The sequence below is a fragment of the Cebidichthys violaceus genome, unplaced genomic scaffold (genome assembly GCF_023349555.1).
Source record: "Cebidichthys violaceus isolate CVI_PGR_0920_01 unplaced genomic scaffold, fCebVio1.0.p SCAF_21, whole genome shotgun sequence".
In the NCBI taxonomy this organism is placed as follows: domain Eukaryota; kingdom Metazoa; phylum Chordata; class Actinopteri; order Perciformes; family Stichaeidae; genus Cebidichthys; species Cebidichthys violaceus.
This window is the reverse complement of record NW_027176384.1, coordinates 2,936,081-2,953,159: the sequence shown is the minus strand read 5'-3', so window position 1 is coordinate 2,953,159 and position 17,079 is coordinate 2,936,081. Positions and strand designations below refer to the sequence as shown.

The 17,079-nt window shown below is 42.2% G+C and overlaps 2 protein-coding genes across 4 annotated transcripts in view; one reads left to right on the top strand and one right to left on the bottom strand.

Annotated features, from left to right (window-relative positions):
* Positions 1-13,889, top strand: part of LOC137877178 (proton myo-inositol cotransporter) — a 55,911-nt gene extending 42,022 nt beyond the window's left edge. Inside the window, exons 5-10 of the mRNA XM_068716910.1 lie at positions 6,998-7,161; positions 7,256-7,376; positions 9,621-9,746; positions 9,915-10,033; positions 10,271-10,423; positions 11,446-13,889. Coding sequence (XP_068573011.1) covers positions 6,998-7,161; positions 7,256-7,376; positions 9,621-9,746; positions 9,915-10,033; positions 10,271-10,423; positions 11,446-11,672 — 910 coding nt within the window. The 3' untranslated portion in view covers positions 11,673-13,889. The remainder of the gene's footprint in view (positions 1-6,997; positions 7,162-7,255; positions 7,377-9,620; positions 9,747-9,914; positions 10,034-10,270; positions 10,424-11,445) is intronic.
* A 24-nt stretch (positions 13,890-13,913) lies between these two features.
* LOC137877177 (uncharacterized) lies at positions 13,914-16,935 on the bottom strand. 3 transcript variants are annotated; one of them, XM_068716909.1, is made up of 8 exons: positions 16,631-16,935; positions 16,489-16,528; positions 16,237-16,384; positions 15,832-15,982; positions 15,588-15,639; positions 15,303-15,330; positions 15,095-15,189; positions 13,914-14,920 (listed from the first exon to the last, which is right to left on the bottom strand). In XM_068716909.1, exons 1-8 carry the CDS (start codon positions 16,651-16,653, stop codon positions 14,306-14,308), a joined length of 1,152 nt encoding a protein of 383 aa, XP_068573010.1. In that variant the 5' UTR covers positions 16,654-16,935; the 3' UTR covers positions 13,914-14,305. The 3 variants fall into 3 exon arrangements, with proteins under 3 accessions (XP_068573010.1, XP_068573008.1, XP_068573009.1); XM_068716907.1 differs by having other exon boundaries at positions 16,489-16,935; XM_068716908.1 differs by having other exon boundaries at positions 15,832-15,964; positions 16,489-16,935.
* Positions 16,936-17,079: the final 144 nt, after the last annotated feature.

Genomic DNA, 17,079 nt, shown 5'->3' with positions numbered 1-17,079 from the left:
TGTATTGCGTACTGCGAACTAAACTAATGATTATGTTTGCCATTACCAGCAGACTGACTGGCCACTGCTGAATGACAATTGTAATATGTGTATTATTTTAAAGGCAAAATAAAATTATTCAATATTTTGATTTTATTATTTTCTACACTACGTTATATGTTAGCGCCCACGTTTTTCCTCATAATTGGACCTTGCCATCTTTCGAAAGTTATTTTATCCAACAGGTTGATTATTTGAATCATTTGAAGAAATGCAATGCATTTCGGGGCTCATGTCTCATACTCATAAAGTCTTGCTAATGTAGTATACATGGAAGCATTTCTTGCATACAGGTGAAATGCACCACACACTCAATTCTACGTTATACCATGCTATTTTTCAAACGGAGATTAAATTCGCTTAAATTGAGCTTGTCGTGGAAATTACCAAGACAAGTTTTTGTTTTTACATGCTCGCATGATCCGGCCTGCTGTAATTTGTTCTGCCCTACCAGGTGCAACAAAGCAAAGAGGAGATGTCAATCAAACCAAGTGTACACACACACAGTTATGAGAGGAGGTTTAATCAGGACCAATAAACAAAAACACTTGTGTGGATGGACCATAGACGTTCAGGTCCCAAGGCTCTTATTTTCTTACTTTTTTGAACCCCTTAAAATTAATTGTAGTCGCAGTGGTATATGTACTGATTGCTGTAACTGCTGCAGAAGTGTTGCCCTGTGTTTGTTGGTGACGTATGTGTTAATTTTAGCCATTTCATGGGGGTCAGCCGGGCAGTGTGTTTTTAGTGTGTGTGTGTGTGTGTGTGTGTGTGTGTGTGTGTGTGTGTGTGTGTGTGTGTGTGTGTGTGTGTGTGTGTGTGTGTGTGTGTGTGTGTGTGTGTGTGTGTGTGTGTGTGTGTGAGAGAGAACATCCAATCTGCATCCTATTTGGGCTAATCGTTTTTTGTTCCAGAGCATAAATGTGATGCAGCTCTGTGTTCGCATGCATTCATTTGAAAAATAGGCCAGTTCCCGTGAGGATCTCTGTCTCTTTTCTTGTCTGTCCATTTGTTCTCGTTTTCACACCCGCATCCCTCCTCCTCTATATTCTCCGAACCATTCCTTCTTCCTCTCACCTTTCCATCCTTTTTCTCACTCACTTCCTGCTCTCGTCTCTCCCCCCCCCCCCCCGCCTCCTTCTGTTTCTCCTCTCTCACACCTTAGTCTCTTACTCAGTGAGTCGGTTACTCGCTCGTTCATTCGCACCCACTCGCTCACTCGCCGCTTGCCCACTAACGCACACACTTGCGCTTGTTTGCTCTCTCAATCTCTCTCTCTCGCTCTCTCTTTGTTTCCTTTGTGGATCCTTCCCTCTAAATCTATACTATTAAGTTTCATAATGAGATCAGCGCTCCGTCAATAGGTCGCACTCTGTTAGAGCGTTCCGTCTTGTAGACGAGGGAAGCCTTCCCATTAGTTCTCCTTCACACTCTCTCACGTATAGGTTTGTTATCGCTCATCATCAACGTCTCCAGCAGCGTCATCACTTTCTGTCAATCAGGTAGCTCCCTTTTTGTTTTTCCTCTGGACTTGAAAACAGAGGTTTTGGTAGATTTTCAAGTACTATATAATTTTCCATGTTTTGGCACATGGATCACAAATAATGCAGCATAGCCTTTTTAATAAAGACTTATTGTTTACCGCCCAGGTTTGATTACCTGACGACGTAGCAATAATACCTGAACAAAAGGCTTTATGACATTCCAATAATAACTGATATGAGTTTTGTCTGGTCCGCTGTCTCTAAAGGTAAAGTTACATTTAAGCTAAACCTAAGGTTCAACTTTTTGCAGACGGACCTATGATATCAAAGTCGCACACTTTCTGTGCCTAAAGCCTCAGCTATACTTTCTGCAAAGATGTTCGCATGGGCATTTTGGGATCTTTTTTTTACCACGTGTGGGTTTTTCCTCGCCACAAACCCACATTGTCATAGCTCCTCAAAGTTCTCAATTTGTTCCTGTCGACACAAAACTTGAAGCTGAAACTTTTTGGGACCGCATGCCGTGAACTCCCAAGAGTCAGCGGATCCAGTAATATGTCAACCATGAGTCAGCGGCGTCCTCTCATCACCACCCATGTGGAATGGGCGAAGAACAGCGGTGCGTGATCAAATGCAAGAGGAAGATGGAGTCGAGCGGAAATATTGACCATTATCTACATCAATTAGCTCGCTGGGAAACATCAGTCAGGCCTGTGTTCAGTGGAAGTTGACAGTAGACGCTGGCAGAAAGAAATTGAGTGACTTCAATATATTTGCATAGTCTGGTTTCAGGGATTGGATTTATTCCACTTTTAGCAGGCGAAAGGTGTAAATTACTACCTGACAAGTTGGTGACATGCGATACAAGAACTAAATACATAAACGTACTCATGAAATGTGTATTTTCTCTTCAGCCTGTGTGTGTCTCTCTCTCCTGCTGCATCTGTCTGTCTCCACGGCTGACGTCCACGTTGTCGCACTCCATTAATGTGCTGAATGGGAGGTTTGGAATGGAAGCGTGACAGGAGTGCGGATCCATGTTTTCATTTTCAGATCTGGGGTCAGGGCCAGATCACATCTTCCCGTGTTGGCTTCGCACCGACACTCCGCAGGGTGTCTTATGTAAAAAAGACGGTGGGTGGGTGTTTGTGCGCATGGGTGTGTCTGTGTGTGTTTGTGGGACAGAGAAAGGTGACATCTCAGTGAGAGTGTGAAACTCCCCATAACCTCTCTTAATGCTTTTTATGATACAGAGGAGGACAACAACTCAATGGCGGTCAAACTAAAATGACTTCAATACAGCCTGATAACCATTGATCATTAGTAGCGCACTGTGGTTTGGTCTTTGAGCACGTTGTCATCGGCTATGTGTAATGACGGATGAGCGAGCATCGAAAGCTTATTCTTCTCGCTGCAAATGGCTCTCGATAATAAGTGTTCTTAATGAGGTCTATTCAACATAATATATGGAGTGTTAATAACGCATGTGCAGTTGTGACTGACGGAGATATATGCTTTACGCAAGGGTTACAGAACCTCATAGCAGGGATTCAATTGGAATGGATTTATTCATAGTGTGTGTGTGTGTGTGTGTGTGTGTGTGTGTGTGTGTGTGTGTGTGTGTGTGTGTGTGTGTGTGTGTGTGTGTGTGTGTGTGTGTGTGAATAAATAGTGCTGTGAAGTATTTGCCCCCTTCCTGGTTTCTTATTGTTTTGCATATTTGTCACACTTCAATGTTTCAGATCATCAAAATTGTTTTAATATTAGACAAAGATAACCTGAGTAAATACAAAATGCTGTTTTTAAATGATGATTTCATTTATTAAGGGAGAAAAGCTATCCAAACCTACTTGGCCCTGTGTGAAAAGGTAATTGCCCCCCTTGATAAATCATGAATGAACTGTGATTTTTTTTTTTTTTGAAAGCTGAGTTCAATTTCACTATCCACACCCAGGCCTGATTACTGCCAGACCTGTTGAATCAAGAAATCACTTAAATAAACCTGTCTGACAAAGTGAAGTCGGCTGAAAGATCTCAAAAAGCAACACATCATGCCTCCATCTAAAGAAATTCAAGAACAGATGAGAAACAAAGTAATTGACATGCATCAGTCTGGAAAGACCCCAGAACAACATCTAAAGAGCTGCAGGCCTCAGTCTCCTCAGTTAAGGTCAGTGTTCATGATTCAACAATAAGAAACAGACTGGGCACAAATAGCATCATGGGAGAGTTCCAAGGCGAAAGCCACTGTTGAGCAAAAAGAACACAAAGGCTCGTCTCACATTTGCCAAAAAACATCTTGATGATCCCCGAGACTTTTGGGCAAACATTCTGTGGACTGACGAGACAAAAGTTGAACTTTTTGGAAGGTGTGCGTCCCGTTACGTCTGGCGTAAAACTGACACAGCATTTCATAAAAACAACATCATACCAACAGTCACACATGGTGGTGGTAGTGTGATGGTCTGGGGCTGCTTTGCAGCTTCAGGACCTGGACGACTTGCCATAATTTATGGAACCATGAATTCTGCTCTCTACCAGAACATCCTGAAAGAGAATGTCGAGCCATCAGTTCGTGACCTCAAGCTCAAGCGCACTTTGGTTATGCAGCAGGACAATGATCCGAAACACACCAGCAAATCCACCTCTGAATGGCTCAAAAAAAGCAAAATGAAGGTTCTGGAGTGGCCTAGTCAAAGTCTGGACTTAAATCTGATTGAGATGCTGTGGCCTGACCTTAAACAAGCTGTTTATGCTCAAAAACCATCCAATGTGGCTGAATTAAAACAATTCTGCAAATAACAGTGGGCCAAAATTCTTCCACAGGGACGTGAAAGACTCATTGCCAGTTATCGCAAACGCTGGATTGCAATTGTTGCTGCCAAGGGTGACAAAACCAGTTATCAGGTTTAGGGGCAATTATTTTTTCACATAGGGCCAAGTAGGTTTGGATAGCTTTTCTCCCTTAATAAATTAAATCATCATCTAAAAACTGCATTTTGTCTTTACTCGGGTTATCTTTGTCTAATATCAAAATTAGTTTGATGATCTGACACATTTAAGTGTGACAAATATGCAAAACAATAAGAAACCAGGAAGGGGGCAAATACTTTTTCACAGCACTGTATATCTATCTATCTATCCATCTATCCATCTATCCATCCATCTATCCATCCATCCAAGACCCAGTGTGACCAGGCCCTATAGTGCATTTTACCCCCAGATTTTCAATCCAACCAAATACAGCCTCAACTGAACTCACTAACACTATTTAACATGCTTTAACGGTAATGATTTGGTGAAATCTTTTTCTTTTTTTTTCTTTTTTTTCTTTTTTTTTCAGAATGAAACCGACCTGGATCTTGATGGATTTATAGTGTTGGACCATTTCCTAAATAATATGGGTTGTTCTCTTTAGTTTAAACTCAGAATTTAAAGCCACAGAGTTGCTGCATAATTTTATAATTTTCTTCATTTTCCTTCACACAGTGCAGTTTATGAAATCACTGCAGCCTCACGAGGTCCAGGTAATTGGACCAAATCCAATCCTGACTCACCTCTGACCCCTCTCAGACTCCTTCTTATTAAAGCCAGTTTCCATCAATTGTTACTGTTTAATAACCTTACATTTTCTCGCACTCTCAGTAGTTATGAATTTTTTTATTTATTATTCTTTTATTGAAGTCTACTCTGAGTCTTCAAAGATCAAAAATGAAGACTAAGAATATATATATTTTTGGACATTATATCAGACAGCCTCAGAGGTATTTTTCATTCAGGTCCTGTTTTGACTGCCTCGGAGGGTTTCTTGTCACTTTGCGAGTAGTGGGTGTTTCAGACTGAGAGGTGTCGCTTTCTATCAAGGATGACATTTTGAATCTGTCCCATTTAACGCTTGCAGCACTGCAAAAAACAAAACAATCATAAAGATCAAGAATGTTATCAATATCATGGAGAAAAATACCCCCAAACAACAGCTGCATTTCCAACATAAAACACACTTCACTGTCAGTCACATTCCAAATAAATAAGTCATTAAAGTGCAAATTATTTAGCAAGGAAAATACAAACAAAACTGACTCCCAGAAATGAACAATGTGCCATCTTGGAGAATTTTAACGACATGCCAAAATAAATACAGAGCGCTGTCTTTAGCACAATGTTCTGTGTGTACCCATTCAAATGATGCATTCTCATCCAGGGGGGAATTTCCATGAAACTACTGAGCAGCAGCACTTCTTTATGCATTGATCTCTTGTACCAAATTATCAGTTTGCCTCCGACGTTTCTCCCTCGACGCTGTGCGATGACGAGCAACAAAACAAAAGCAAAAAAAATGAGGCAAACGCTCGTAAGCAAAACCTGATGCTCTCCGCAGGTCTGCGAGGAGACACAAGGAATCAGAACGGACACTGCATGAATATTTTTCAAGGCTGTCTTTTGTCCTGCTAATAGCAAACAATTTAACATTTTTCTCAGGAGGACCTGGAGTATAGCAGGGTGCACAGGATGAATATACACAGTTATCAGGAATTAGACAGGCACCCCTTGAGTGTCTGTTGGGGGGCATTTAAAGTCCTATCTGAGATGCTTTTAACACAAGAAGTTCTTGGTGCAGTGGTCAGAAAAAAATGTTTTTGTAGGCTTTTACTCACAGTATTTTAAGGTGTGTGTGTGTGTGTGTGTGTGTGTGTGTGTGTGTGTGTGTGTGTGTGTGTGTGTGTGTGTGTGCGCTGTAATCACTAAGATGCAGGGCTGGAGATGGAAAACAGCAGGCTGCACTGCTGAGAACAGAAATAGTGCTTTTACTTCCGCTGCTGCTCCAAAAATCAACTAATTTCTTGTGTGTGTGTGTGTGTGTGTGTGTGTGTGTGTGTGTGTGTGTGTGTGTGTGTGTGTGCAGCCGTCATGTTTTTGGCCCTCCATCTCAGTTACACAATATCATAATTGAAGTTGGATGCGGACCCCCATGCAGCTGTTGACCACGGTCTGTTTTAGAGCCTTGTTGATGATGATTGGAGGTAATCTGCCTACGTGGAGCAACATGGTGCCAGAGTTGCAAGTATAATTATACTGTATGAGACCAGGGGAGAGGATGAGAGGGGGAAGGTGGGGGGGAGCCATTGAAAGTGACTGGTGACAGACTATTTATAGCCGATCGCTAACTGTTTCTACATGAGTGGCTGGTACTCAAGTAGAGAGGCTGTGATTGGTGGATGAGTGTTTGGCTCTCAAGATGAGAGATTGTGGTTGGTTTGTTGACTGTGTATTATTACTGTATGTAATATGGACGGATACGGAAGAAGTAATGCAGATTTATTACCTTTAGTAAACACTGTAAACATGAGTTTATGGTTTTAATCACCATGTTGTAATAAACCACAATGATCCTTTTATTTTGCTAGTATTTTGGCTGTTTATCTGGTATATTAGACGACAAATCCCTGTTTTAACTTTGTCTTTGTGTCCCACAGGTACTACAGCGCCACCATCCTGCAGATGTCGGGAGTGCGGGACGACAGGCTGGCGATCTGGCTGGCTGGGCTCGCCACCCTCACCAACTTCCTGTTCACCCTGCTGGGAGTGTGGCTGGTGGAGAGAGTGGGGCGCAGGAAGCTCACCTTGGGCAGTATCGTAGGTAAGTCCTTCAAAGTGTCCCCGTCGGGTAGTGACATCTGAAAACCCCCAAAGCTCATTTTCTTGCACGTTATGTGGTATAATTCTCTGGACAGGGACATGTTTGAGTTTGAGTCTGCTCGCCATCGGTTTCCTGATGACGGCCCACCACAGTCCTCCTGTCACCTTCCACCCATTGGTCCCTTCTATGGCCAACTCTACCTGCTCCAAATACCAGTAAGTGCTTACTCGTAGAGTTCAGTTTGGTTTCAAGTAGCATTCATTTAGCTACAATTGACTGCTGGCTTCTCCGCTATGAAGCAATAATCATCATCTCCCTTTATTATAAACCATGAGCTAAAATAATAAAACACTATAGTTACAATTTAAATATAATCTTTTAAATCTACTCAGGACTTGACTGATTAATCCCACTGCAAAATTAGTGTCTGAATTAGCAATTTGCTGTTTTATTCCCCTCTCCAGCAGCTCTTTACTGGGGTTTATCATTGTGTTACATTATGTACAAGTATAGAAGAAAGCAGAGAGCTATGGCAAGACCCCCATTCACCCAAGAGCACGTCTGCTCTTTGTAAAAGCACTCAACACTTTGCTGTGTCAGAATATCAAATCCAGGAGAGCACACTCTACATCTGAAAGGATGTTTGTGGCGAAGATATTGCAAATTTTCACACATACTTTAATACAGATGCCGAGGTGGAAATGAATGCCAGCATATACGTATATGCTTTCACCCACCAGGAAGATCATATATTATTTAAGAGCCAACGTTAATTCTGCGTTTCCTCTGTCTGATTTATTAATAACAGGATAAAACAATGGGTCGTCATTGTGACGACCTTGCAAAGATGCTGAGTTAATATTGTTCATGTCCTTGCGCCTCAATAAGCCTCCAATCCTTTGGACTGAATCAGCTGCAGTTCACTTCATTGTCGCCACAAAGGGCAAACACACACTCTCAGACAGACTGTGTGTTTCGTTTTTTGTTTTGCCAGAGATCAGATGCCTTTTGTGTCCCAATTTAATCTCACTCACACAAGACGAGGCTCATGTGTAACGACGTTCTTTCATCATAACAACAAACAACGCCTAATGGACTCGCTGTCCGGCACCCACACACACGAACACGGAGGTAATTTGAAGAGATGAGTGCTTTTACCGCGCTGTAGTGGCTTCATTGAGTCCACTTTACTCCGATACGAGCTGACCAGAGCACCAGAGCCACCGCAGGCCTCTCACACTCTTTGTGGGCGGGACGTCTCATTTAGAGAGTGTGTTCTTAAGGAGCCTCCAGCGGGGTTTGACTACAGGTTACTTGCCTGGGGAAAGACACAATCTCTTTGATTTTGTTACCTTTTTTTAGATTTAATAATTGACCCTGCAGTTGACGGATGCATACATGATGCAATGCTAGAAGACATGGGAGTGGATAAGTGACAATGTTTTTGTATTGTATAGCTAATTAGTCCTAGAATTATTTAAGTGTGATGGGGTTTAAACGTTGCAAAATCGTATAAAGAGAAGCTGCTAATGTTACCCTAAACTCTGCTATAGAAGCATCTAGGGCCAGCCTCCACAGAAAGTGGTTTAAATTAGTATAGATAAACACTTTCTATTCTGTTCCTTTCAATTTTACTCTACTGATTTTGTTTTTGGAAAAGGAAATTAGTCAGGTCTCCGAAGTTAAACAGATTTTATTACAGGTTTTGCACCCTTTTTGTTATTATCACAGCGAAAACTCCAAAACTTTGCGAACACATAATAACATTATTTATGATATTTAAATAAACAAAGAACAATATAATTTACGGCATCATGCACGTCTCTCCGCACCTTCCCTCACTATTTACCTCTGCTTCCCTCCGGTACTAATACACGGTTTTATTTTCATCCAGCTGACCTCAGTGTGAAATCCAAGCAAGGTGCCCTGCACACACAGGGAGGCGGCAGCCTGCAAAAAATAGACCTACGAAACAAGACACACATTTCATGCACTTCCATCAGGATCACAACAACAACAACAAACGGAGCTGCGACGTGCCCTTGTGAATAAACAAGGCTCCCACACGTGGACTGCTCATCGCATAACCGACTATGGCACAAGACAAAGATATAATAGAGGGATAGAGATTTAATGACGGTTAATCCAACACCATTTGTATTGTGCTCTTAATTTTGATTTATCACTTCCTGCATGTGGGGAACGGTCTGTACATTAATTTAATTTGGGTAATGAGGCAAGTCTCAATTAGAGGGGGCGGAATGCTGCTTTCCGTTACAGCAGTGAAGGAGCACGGGCGGATACGTGTACATTTAGAGTTGGAGTGCAGCTCAGTACTATACTTTTAAATATGTTTGTTAGAAGCGAAGGAATGTGTGACTTGGAAGAGCCACCTTCGCGGTGCGATCGATTGTGTTCAGGGACATTACGGCTAATGTGTCTGCCGTTTGGGCCTGCAGGCTGTGCGAGCCTTGCATGCTGGACCCCGGGTGTGGCTTCTGTTACCGTGAGAACGCCTCGGCGCTCCTCGCCTCCTCCTGTGTGCCAGTCAATAAGGCCTCGACCGAGCGAGCAGCGTGGGGCAGGTGAGTCTCAGGCAGCCGTGTTCAGGATGTGGCAGAAGAAGGTTTTGGTGACGCATGGTCTGAATGTGCATTTTTAGAGTTTTGGTTCAATACGAAATGATACCTTGAATTGATGTCCAATGTCACGAGTGATAAGCATAAGCCAATGAGTGTGCCTGCTTCTTCCAGATGCTTCAACTCCAGCCTGATGAGAGATCAGACCTACTGGGCCTACAACTACTGTCCCACCTCCTACTCCTGGCTGGTCTTACTGGGTCTGGTCCTCTACCTGGCTGCTTTCGCTCCAGGTACACCTGTCATTCCAGTGTCACTAAAATCACAATAAATTCACATTGCTATGTTCAATTTAAAATCAAATATTGAGCAGCGATATGCAGGTTGAGATGGGAGCTTCTCTCATCTCCCCGTAAGCAACACTCTCACCATAAGGTCCAGTAAGAGGCTCTTCTACATGACATACTCTACCTCTACCACTGAGCCTCCAGTTTTTAAACGTGTCTCCATTCTCTCGTAATCTCTCTCAGGGATGGGCCCAATGCCGTGGACCATCAACTCGGAGATCTACCCTCTGTGGGCGAGGAGCACGGGCAACGCCTGCGCAGCCGGAGTCAACTGGACCTTCAACATCCTGGTGTCGCTCACCTTCCTGCACCTGGCTCAGTACTTCACCTACTATGGTTAGTGTCTGTGCTGCAGGCGCTTTGAACCAATTAGAGCTTTTATTCTTTTCTTTCTTTTTTTTTTTTTTAGTGGATAAAAACAGAAGTAGATAAAGTAGGGGAACTTGATTTTGTCATTTATAAATCCACTCAAACTGAGTTCATGTAATTCCAATCACTTAACGGTCCTGTCAGGAACAATTACCACCAGAAGTCAATGCTGTCAGTCGTCATCTAGCTCTGTCGTATATGCAAACCTCTCAGCAGATCTAGTGCAACATACATCCTCTCCATATGTCAAAACCAGCAAGGCGGTAATGTCCGATTGATTTTCTTCATCCATACCTCCTCATCAGGGTGGCTCAACAGCAGGTTTCTCCTCAGACAGGAAGGAAGTGACCTTTTTCGTGGTGCTGGCGATCAATCCATCAGGGGGCGGTTGCGGAGGCTTCCTGAGATGCAGCGGGTTAATGATCGATCTGAGTTCCGGTTTATAGGAATTGTTCGCAGAGAACGGAAAAAAACGGTGTTAATGTAAAAAAAATTACAATGACTTTGCAATAGAAATGGCAACGGTATTTAGCATAATGGACTATTGAAATGCCATTCTGCTTTGACAAGGAGAAAATAGAGATCACAGCGGTCAGGAAATCTCATTAAACCCTCTGTCACTGTGTCTCTGTATGAACACTTGTTTATACATGTCTCTTTGCAGTGATGCCATTGTGACGGGAGATTGTTCCCTCTACTTTAAAGTCATTGTATGGTGACCAGGAAGCTGAAAGTAATAATTCAACCTGGTAAAACACTTTCATTCGTCAGCACAGAAACACACATTTCCTCTGAGGTTTGTGGGCAGTCAACATCCAACAAATCATCTGCCCTTCGGATCACCACCAGTGTTTCTCTTTCTGCAGATGAATGAAAACGAACGTATGTTCTAAAAAGAAATCTCTGGAAAGCAGCGCCAGCGTGTTTCTTGTGTTTTGTGGGCGGCTGTCTTTCGGTAACGGTGTGTTCTTTTCATTTCGCCTTCCCAGGAGCTTTCTTCCTCTACTCCAGCCTGGCTTTGCTGGGCTTCTTCTTCATCTACGGCTGCCTGCCGGAGACCAAAGGCCGCCGCCTGGAGGAGATCGAAGCGCTGTTCGAAAACCAGCTCTGCTCCTGCGGCGCCTCGGATTCGGACGAGGGAAGGCAGGTGGAATACATCCGAGTCAAAGGTTCAAACTACCATCTATCGGACAACGACGCATCCGACGTGGACTAGGGGGAGGCCGAGGGTTTTCGTTAGTTTCGAAAACATGCAGAGTGTAATGTCAAAATGTTACTTTTTTTTATGTGTGAGCTGAGGAGTCACTGGTGGTTAGGAATCACAGTTTCAAAGGCCTTTTGCTTGAAGCAGGATGCGAGTGTGTTCACTTCCAATTCAGTCAAATCGATTGACAAGTCAATGACACGTCGGCCTATTCTCTGAAATTAACTGAGTCTGGAGTCAAACCTGCTTTAGTCCACAGCTGAATATTCAACCATGCACTACACAATGTCTAAATTACAAAAGGCTTAAACGTTGCCTTTTCCACACATCACAGACAGGAAACATGACTGTTGAACTGTTGAAAAATACAAGGGACATTCCTCTCTCACGAAGTCCACCGATGAGGATGTACTTTACAAAAGAGGCTGCAGCTCAGTGTCAGTAAGATGTTCCTAATATTTTGTACAATTGTTGACTATAATTTATGATTTTTATATACGATGTTGTACGTACGGTATAAAAAGTCAAACTCGGCCATCCTCCACCATTAGGTCAGGACACGTTTCCATCGAGAGCTCCATTTAAAACGGTAAATGTCGTCTTGAACCCACAAAACTTTTTGTTGTCGATCCATAGTACCATTCTGCCTTTCTATATGAAACACATCTCAGTTACATGTTGCTGAAGCTTGTAGCGTAGCGCACTAATGTTCCCCATCATTTGTGGTATATTTTTATGAAAAGCAAACACCAGAGATGTACAGTATATTGTCCTAACTTCAGAAAACTGGTATTGTCAGTTGGTGCCTAAACAAAACCACTCTTCAATCTAGTAGCACTGAAAGTTTCTATTTATTTATTAAAATATTATTTTGCGACAAAGTATTGCTTCAGCGTTGTCTCCGTTTTGGTCTTGCAATTCTGTGGAGAGTACCATCTCATGTCACTAAGCCAAAACCTACACTACAGCCCCATGTTATAAACATGTAACGTCCAGCAAAGAGCGCGGTACACTGGTTTTATATCGAGACCTGACTTGTATTCTCAGCATGTCTTTCTATCCTAGACATGATAATATTAGTGCCTGTGTATTGTGAAGGTCCTTAATGGCTGTTTTTCAGTCCAAATCCCTGAAGTGGATGTATTACATCATGTTATGATAATTAGATCTACACAGATTTGTTATTTTTTTTTTACATGTACATATTTGCATTTCACTTGTGCTGAAAGTTGTTGGTTTTTTTTACTATAATTTCATGTATTTTTGTCTTCCTCCATAGCCTTATGTACAAATAGCAGAGCATATCATTTACGTGGTTCTCGTGTCAAACGTCGACGAGTTGGCTTTAGTGTAGTTTGCCAATGTTGTTTTGTAAAAAAATTGTGTGGTTACACCTCGTTAGTCGAATACACATAGGTTTCTGTGTAGCAAAAAAAGAAAAACTGTTTGGAAGTAGACTACGGAGTAACTTTGTGTATTAAATTAAAAACAGGTAAATCGTGCATTAAGAGGCTGCGCTGTTACTGTGTCCAGTGAACGGGTGAAGTTCCATAATTTTTTATTTTTTTTTGACACATAGGTCTGAATCCATCATGAATTAATAAGATACAATACCTCTTTTTAATAAACTTTTCAAATAAGAAGCTGTTCATCAAATGCCGTGGCACAATGCAATGACATTTTTTCCGTGACCTGTCAAAGTTGTTGGAGAAAAGTAGCTGAGTATAATTTCAAATGTGAAGGTCTTGTTTCATGTTAGATATTCATTTGACCGAGTCTTTAAACCACGCAAACTAGTTTTGTACTGAAAGTATTATTACAGGTAATAAAAACACTCACACACAGATGAAGCTCCGTAACACAGATTGTGTGATTATACTTGTGTTGACCAAAATATTTAGCCTGTTTCAGCTGTTGACATCCAGCTGTGTTAACACTGTCCTCTGCCGCGGTTTCGGGGACATTCAATGTGTACTTCTGGTGATATGGTTGCAATTTCTTTTTCTATGTGAACCGACTTCTGTGTGTTTCTACAGTTTACGAAGAACTACAAAAATACCAGTAAAAAACAAGTGCTGTATAGTATATTTGATTATCGTTCAAGTATATGTTTTACTAGAGTTTATATTCTATATATATATATATATATTAAAAAAAAAAGTGGATATCTTCATGAAATCTTATCACTTGAATATGTATATGGAGAAAGAAATAAACTTATGAATCAGAGTCACGCTTTGGGGCTTTATTTCACTGGGTCTCTTTGATATCACTTTGAACAAACACTTTGAATATTTCATGTGGTTTATATGCTTAAAACAAACTATTAAATATAAACAAAACGACATGCACCGAACAGGCATGAAAAAGTTCCTTCTTATTTCCTCCATTCACTTGGTTACTTCCTTCCTCTGTTTGAGCAGGAGCAAGATGTCAGCTATTTCCTGAATCACTGCCCTCTCTACTCTCCTTTCCTGAATCAGAAACAACACAACATGCGGTCAAAGAACTACCCCGCTTCCTTTCTGTATTTGTCAGAGGAACTTGTATGTAAATATGAATCTTTAGTTTCTCAATTCACACATGAAGTGACACCGGCTGTCCCTATCCTGTTGTACCTCTGCCGTCGGCCATGCTCAGAGCATCTATAAAGAGGTTTGTGTGTCTCTGCAGGATCGCTCTGCCGTCGGTGCCTTTGTTTGTAAAGCTGCTGCCTGACAGGGAACCGGACTGCTTCTTGTGCTTCTCTCCTCTCCTCCACCGGTCTGATGAAGGTGTGCAGCACTCGGCTCTGCAGCGGTATCAGTTTGCCTCCCTGTGGCCGGATGCTGCACTGACACGTCAACAGGTGGCAGGCAGGAGTTGAATGCAGCTGCTTCTTCAACAACGGTGCACTGAGTCGAGGCGTTGCGCGTCTCAAGGTTGTCGGCAGTTTGGGTTCCCGCGTCTCGGGTGTCGTTGGATGTTTTCTTGCAGGCGCACAGCTCTGACCTCCGAGTCTGAGCCAGAGGAGTGTGACTTCCCGTCTGTTGGCTGTTACCTCCGAAGGCTTTAACTTGGAACATGGCGTTCTCCATAACTTCCTGATCATCTCCGGTGTTCCTTGTGGGATTCAGGAGCGGGGTGAGAGGCCTGGGTTTGCTGTGCCTTTGTTTGGGATTCCCCTGTGAGCCCATGTATGATTGGAGGCTATCGGCACAAAAGGCCTGGTCCTTAGGTGAGGAGGCAGCCTGAAGATGTGGCTGACAGCATTCTTCATCCTAAAATAGAGTTAGAAAAGGGAAACACAAAGCAGTGTTCAGAAATGACTGAGAAGACTGTCTGCTAGTCACAAAAACAATTGCAAGATTTAAACTAAACTGTTCTGTGACTTTAACTTTCTGCTGTTTTCTGCAGTCCCTGTGGACCAAACCTCTAAGTGTAGCTTAACTCACGTCATTTGAGTCTGAACTGAGGTAACCTCCGCTACTGGAGTAGCTTGGCGAGTATTCACAGCCATTCATGGGGCCGTCGCCGTGTTCGAGACATGCTGCGGGAGTGAGAAGAAGAAAAAAAACAACCACATCTATTCAACTCATTGTCTTTTCTCCGGCACATACACAATAAATGGGTTGTTTAGTTGGAGATGCTTAAGAAACTTACAAAAGCTCCCGTCGTTGCAGTTGGAGAGCTGTGAATGAAACAGAATTAACATGTAGAGCTGCACACGGCCCCCTTCAGAAGTACTCTAATATATTCCTCCATCAGGATGAATGAACATTTATGGTTAGATGCTCCATGCAACAACTCATGGTGATGGGACAACAAGGTTGAAATTTTCCTAACTGACCAGCAGATTTGTATTCTCTTCAATTCAGTGTTGGTTTTTCACGGCAGTTACAAACTCTACCACCTGGTGGCGTTAAAAGACTGACTCAACACACTCACATGTGTGTGGCTGCTTCCCTCCACTTCCATGCACTGTGAGTCAGGGACAGTTCTGACAGTGAAGAAGAAAAGAAAAGAAAAAAAGACGATATAAAAACAAAGCTATTACATATCGATACTGGCTTTACATGGTTTTTGAAGTCAGTATCTACCACTCATGCAGTTTGGAAATTGTATTTGATGATTTTTTTGGGTGATGCTGACAAAATCAGATGTGACAATACAAACCCTACTCCAGCTCTACCTGAACTGAGGCTGGCCCTCAACAAGACTCAGCTGTGATGGAGAGCAGGGGCTCATTGGGAGCACCAGGGGCTCACTTCTCTTATGCTTAGATCTTTCTTTACAGCTGCCAAGAACCGCCACTTTTGGAGGATCTGTAAAAACATTGTTGACTGAAATAATTTGTAATCAAAGATAAGACACAGGGAATTCATATTTGGATTATACTTTATTTTCATGTACATTTTGAGTCTGAGACATAATGTTGACCAGCTTTCAGACATTTTATTTGTTTGTCATAAAGACAGTATAAGGGAAGGGGGGGGGGGGGTACCATTCATTATGCTCCTGAACTGATTCTTTAGTTTGATGTTTGGTAATCATAACTGTTGACTAATAATGTAAAAGTCTAGTTTGTACTTCTCACCTTTAATTTCTTTCTTAGCAGCGATCCGGTTGTTGATGAACAAAGTCACCCGGTCCATATTACCGTCGCTCGTTCCTCGAGGGAATGCTGGCAGAGCCATTCCCAACTTTTTCAACTTTTGTTGCATTTTTCTCTTTTCAAAGAAGTCCTAGGCGAAAAAAATAGCAACACCAGAACAGTTAGCTAGAAGTATAGTAGTAATTTATATATTGTGTGTTTTAAAGTTATGGACATTTTATTTAGCTGTCGCACCCTCTGTTTATTCGCAACATTCTTCACCGCGAACCGGTTCCTGCAATGACAGGTCGTTACAACGTTAACGTTAAATAGTTTAGCTAACGTTAACATTAGCACGTCAACTAACGACATTAACTAAACACCTCTACTCTCTTACCGTGAACCCCCGACCCAGTTCATCCCTAACGAGTGTAACTGTCAGTGATGGAAGCTTCACGGTGGTGAAAACAACAGTCTCATAGAGCATTGGTAACGTTAGCGGGTAGTTAGCTTAATGGTTTTGCTAGATAAGTTAGTAACTAAGCTGGTACTAGAAATATAAAGAGATACGCGAGGAACAACCACTATCCCTTCACGCGCCACTTGTAAAAGTTCATAAATGTGTATTAACCATGGTCTTCACGCTCATGTATTTTAACCACTTGTGTAAAAGCTAGTAGTAGTCAGTGTTGCTTCCAACAATATATTTTTTCCCGGATATAAAATCACTGTATGACATATTGTATCATATCCTAAATTACGGTAGATATACAGACGACTTTGTCACGTCCATCACGCAGCCAATCGTCGTCCTGTGCCGGGGGTGCGACCAATGAGAAAAGGCCA

What these genes read in the sequence shown, in the direction of transcription:
- LOC137877177 (XM_068716907.1), bottom strand. Translation starts at nt 16,605, where the DNA reads ATGTCGTTAGTTGACGTGCTAATGTTAACGTTAGCTAAACTATTTAAC. An exon ending in AGGGAAGCAGCCACACACAT is followed by an intron (nt 15,331 to 15,587) that starts GTGAGTGTGTTG and finishes TTTCATTCACAG; the next exon opens with CTCTCCAACTGCAACGACGG. An exon ending in CTGCAACGACGGGAGCTTTT is followed by an intron (nt 15,190 to 15,302) that starts GTAAGTTTCTTA and finishes TCACTCCCGCAG; the next exon opens with CATGTCTCGAACACGGCGAC.